The sequence below is a fragment of the Tribolium madens genome, unplaced genomic scaffold, assembly GCF_015345945.1.
Source record: "Tribolium madens isolate multiple individuals breed KSU strain unplaced genomic scaffold, Tmad_KSU_1.1 Scaffold_19;HRSCAF=116;Tcas5.2_LG9, whole genome shotgun sequence".
NCBI lineage: Eukaryota > Metazoa > Arthropoda > Insecta > Coleoptera > Tenebrionidae > Tribolium > Tribolium madens.
Window position 1 is genome coordinate 945,508 of NW_025400983.1, and position 4,807 is coordinate 950,314.

At 29.0% G+C, this 4,807-nt stretch overlaps 1 protein-coding gene across 1 annotated transcript in view; it reads left to right on the top strand.

Moving 5' to 3' along the window:
* The window catches only part of LOC123010397 (receptor-type guanylate cyclase Gyc76C-like), a 67,644-nt gene extending 62,837 nt beyond the window's left edge, over positions 1-4,807 (top strand). The window contains exons 17-18 of the mRNA XM_044407265.1: positions 235-727; positions 3,873-4,807. Coding sequence (XP_044263200.1) covers positions 235-727; positions 3,873-4,065 — 686 coding nt within the window. The 3' untranslated portion in view covers positions 4,066-4,807. The remainder of the gene's footprint in view (positions 1-234; positions 728-3,872) is intronic.

Genomic DNA, 4,807 nt, shown 5'->3' on the forward strand with positions numbered 1-4,807 from the left:
TTACATATTACATATTACATATTACATATTACATATTACATATTACATATTACATATTACATATTACATATTACATATTACATATTACATATTACACATTACACATTACACATTACACATTACACATTACACATTACACATTACACATTACACATTACAAATTACAAATTACAAATTACAAATTACAAATTACAATTACAAATGCCAAATAAAATTTTGCGTTTTATATTCCAGACCAAGGCTCCAAGCTGACCATCAACACGGCGTTCGGGAGCCAAATCATCGAGAATGTGGAGGAGTCGCGACGTGGATTGCGTCCTCGGCGAGTCCTCTCGAGCATTGCGTCGAGTTCCGATGAGCAGAAGAAGACGAGCCAAAATATGCTCAATAAGATACGTGAGTCGAAGAGTTTGGATCCGTTGCCGTTGATTAGGACGACGAAGCCGGGGGACGTGGGGGGTGATGGGGGCAACAATAAGCCGTTGGATGTGGGGAGGAGGTCCACCAGGTCGTTGGAAAACTGTGATAAGTGCGGCGAAGTACAAATCATCGCCATTCCTGAGGATAAACTCATCAATAATAATTTTCCAAATGGGAATATTCTACCAACTGATGAAAGTTATATCGAGGATGTTCAAGTACCGTTGCTTAATACGCAGTGTCCGGTGGTGAGGAGGAGGGGAGGGAGTGCCATTGATGATACTTTGCAAAATCACACCTCCAAAAGGTAAGAAACATCAAGAATTTTTTTTAATATTACGTTCTTACGTTTGTTTTTAAGTTTGCAGTTACGTCTACGTTCTTATATTCGTACATTTTTACGTTTACGGTTTTTCTTAAGTTTTTAGGTTTTCTTACTCTTAAAGTCTTTATTTTTTCGATTAATGTCTTGCACAAAAATTTACGTTTACGTCTACATCTTACGTTTGAGAAATACTGAATTCTGTCAGTTTTTACGTTTACGTTGCTTTAATATCCGAGATTTTTTTGTTTACTTTATTTTTTTTACTTTTTTAAGTTTACGTTCTTCCTTTTTATTATTATGTTTACGCTTACGTTAAGTTTTTACTTTACGCCAGTATTTTAATTGTCAAATGTAAAGTTATTACGTAATTTTCATGTTTTACGTTTATGTTTTGTTCTGAAATGTTTTACTCGACTATATTCTTACTGTTACGTTTATGTTTATGTTTTTAAATCACTCTACCTATTTTTGCTTTTACTTTTTTAAGTTGAGTGAAATTTTTACTTCAAAATTTGATATTCTTACGTTTTTGCGTCTACCTTTTTTTTCAACTTCTTACTTTGTTTTTACAATTAAATTGGTACACAAAAATTACGTTCACGTCTACATTTAACGTTTGAGAAATATTGAATTTTCTAAGTTTTTACGTTTACGTTGATTAATAATATCCGAGATTTTAAGCGTTTTCAAGTTCGTATTTTTTCTTATTTTTTGTTTTCCTTATTTTTTGTTACTTTTTTAAGTTTACGTTCTGCGTTTTTTATTCTTATTTTTACGCTTACGTTAAGTTTTTCCTTTACGTACTTTACGCCAATATTTTTATTGTCAAATGTAGTTATTACGTAATTTTCGTAAATTTACTTCTTAAGTTTGCGTTTTATGTTTAAAAGTTTTACGTTTATGTTTTATTTTATTCTGAGTATGTTCTTACTGTTACGTTTATGTTTTTAAATGGCTCTATTTTTGCGTTTACTTTTTTGAGTTCAGTGAAATTTTTACTTCAAAATCTTCAATTTTTGCATATTTACGTTAAATTTTTCATCTTTTACTTTTGCACTTCCATTGAATTCATTTTTTTACGTTCTTACGTTTACGGTAAAGAATTTTTTTCGTTATGTTTAACATCTAGTCTTACTTTTACGTTCTTGTGTTCTTACGTTTCTGCGTCTGTTTTTTTTTTAATTTTTGTGTTCTTTTATGAATTTTTTACACAGCGAAACATTACGTTTACGTTTACATCTTACATTTGAGAAATACTGAATTTTCTAGGTTTTACGTTTGCATTGCTTTAGTATCCGAGATTTCAGATGTTCTTAAACTCTTTTTTTTTCTTGTTTGCTTCAATTTTTTTACATTTTTAAGTTTACGTTCTACGTTTCTCATTTTTACGCTTACGTCAACTTTTTTATAATAATTTTAATATTTTTTACGTTTCTCGCTCATGTTTTTATGTTCACGTCAAAGAATCTATTTCTTTTTCATTATGTTTAGCTTTTAGTTTCATTTCTTTATGCTTTTACGTTTGCGTTCTTGTGTTTTTACGTTTCTACGTCTATATTTTTTTTATTTTTGTTATTAAATTTTGTTTTCTATTTTTTTTTGTTTCAATTTCTTCTTACTTTTTTAAGTTTACGTTCTGGGTTTTTTCTTCTTATTTTTACGCTTACGTCAACTTGTCACTTTATGTCTTAACGCCAATATTTTTATTTTAAGATGTTTGTGTTTATATTTGACATTTTTACCTTTGCATTGCCTTACGTTTACTTTTTTTTAATAATGTTAATATTTTCTACGTTTCTCCCTCATATTTTTATGTTTACGTCAAAGAATTTGTTTTTTCGTTATGTTTAACTTTTAGTATCATTTCTTTAGGTTTTTACCTCTACGTTCTTGTGTTTTTACATTTCTACATCTGTTTTTTTTTTAATTTTTATTATTAATTTTTTTAGTTTTATGGTTTTTAGGTTTTTTATTTCTGTTTTTCTTTGTTTCAATTTTTTATACTTTCTTAAGTTTACGTTCTTGTGTTTGTATTTCACGTTCTCCATTCTTATTTTTATGTTTACGTTAACTTTTTGCTTTACGCTTTCAGATATTTACATTTATATTTAACAATTTTTACATTATGTCTAACGTTTTTTTTTATTTTTACATTTCCTACGTTTGTTTTTAATTTTGTATTTACGTCTACGTTCATTCATACATTTTTACGTCTACGTTTTTTCTCAAGTTTTTACGTTTTCTTACTCTTAAAGACTTTATTTTTTTGATTACGATCTTGCACAAAAATTTACGTTTACGTCTACATCTTACGTTTGAGAAACACTGAATTTTGTAAGTTTTTACGTTTACGTTGCCTTGATATCCGCGATTTTTTGTTTACTTTAATTTTTTTTAATTTTTTAAGTTGACGTTCTGCGTTTTTATTCTTATGTTTACGCTTACGTTAAATTTTTACACGACTGTATTCTTACTGTTACTATTTATGTTATTAAATCGCTCTTGCGTTTACTTTTTTAAGTTTTTTAATTTTCTACTTTTACTTTTAAAGTTTTTTAAACTTTTTATTTCTGGTTTTTTGTTTCAATTTTTTCTTACTTTCTTCACTTTACGTTCTTGTGTTTGTGTTCTACATTCTCCATTCTTATTTTTACGTTTACGCTAACTTCTTGCTTTACGCTTTCAGATATTTACATTTATATTTGACAATTTTTACATCATGTCTTACGTTTACGTTTTTACGGTTACATATTTACAATTTTAAACTTTTATAAGTTCACTCTTCGTTCAAAATCTTTATGTTTCTTACTTTGACGTTTATGTTATGTTACGTTATTCTTATATTTACGTTCTAAGTCGCTGTTTTTAAATTTCTTTGAGTTAGGAGTGAAAATTTGGCTTCAAAATCTTTATTTTGGTATTTATACGTTTTCTTACGTTTACTTTTTTGTTTCTACACTTATTTTTACGTTACATTAAAAAAATTTCATTTCTTTATGCTTTTACGTCAACGTTCTCATGTTTTTACGTTATACATTTCTTACGTTTCTGTTTGTTAAGTTTTAAATTTTTGTAAAATGTTAAGGCTGGCGTTTTCTCATATTTTTTTTTGAATTTTGCTCCACAGATGGCGCTCTTTGGAGTCGCTCCCGGCGAGTTGCGAGCCCGTTCCTGACATCCAGAGCAAAAAAAAGGCCTCGTTGAAGAACTGGTTGGTGGGACTTTTCAACGGAAACGGCCTAAAATCGAGCAATACTTCGCTCAGAAAAGGAGTCATCAACGATTACAATAACTTAACAGAGAAGGAAAGCATCGTGTGAGAGAGAAACTAAAGTCAATTGTTGAAGAAAAGGGAAACTAGTCGAATTATTATTGAGGATAATAATTAATAATAATAATAATAAGAAGAAGAAGAAAAAATCGGTTATATATTTTTTGAAGGAAGAGACGACTTATCGGTATATTTTCTATGCCTTTTTGTGACTACTATATTAGATATATTGTTGCATTTATGTAAGAAAGTCGCAATTATGAAAAATCCGTTTTTGCCATAATTTAGTTTATTTTTGGGATTTGGATAATTGCAACTTTCGCCCCCTCCCCCTCAAGTATGCTTCTTCAAATTAATTCTCCTACTTGTTCATCGTTTAAACTAGAATAAAATTTATGTGATAGCGTGAACGAAGCTATGTTAGGTTTTAAATCCAATTTTTAAGTATGTGAGATCTAGTTTTAAGAAGTGTTTTATATGTAACCATCTGTTACCCAATTGTGATTATATTTTTCTAGCAAGTGCTGCAAAAACAAAAACAAACGGATAATACGACAGCATTTAAATATGATGAACCAATTTCAACGATCTGACTGGTGAATAATTCATTTTTCGGTGGTACAAAAGTCGGAATTTTTGTGTTAGAGGCTGTGAATATTATCTTCATGTGTAAATAAATTATGTCATATCTTTGCACTATTCGATGTGCCATTAACTTATAATTGTATCGAGGTACCTAATTATGTAAATAGTCTAGGTATTGTTTGATAATATACTTATTTATTTATTAA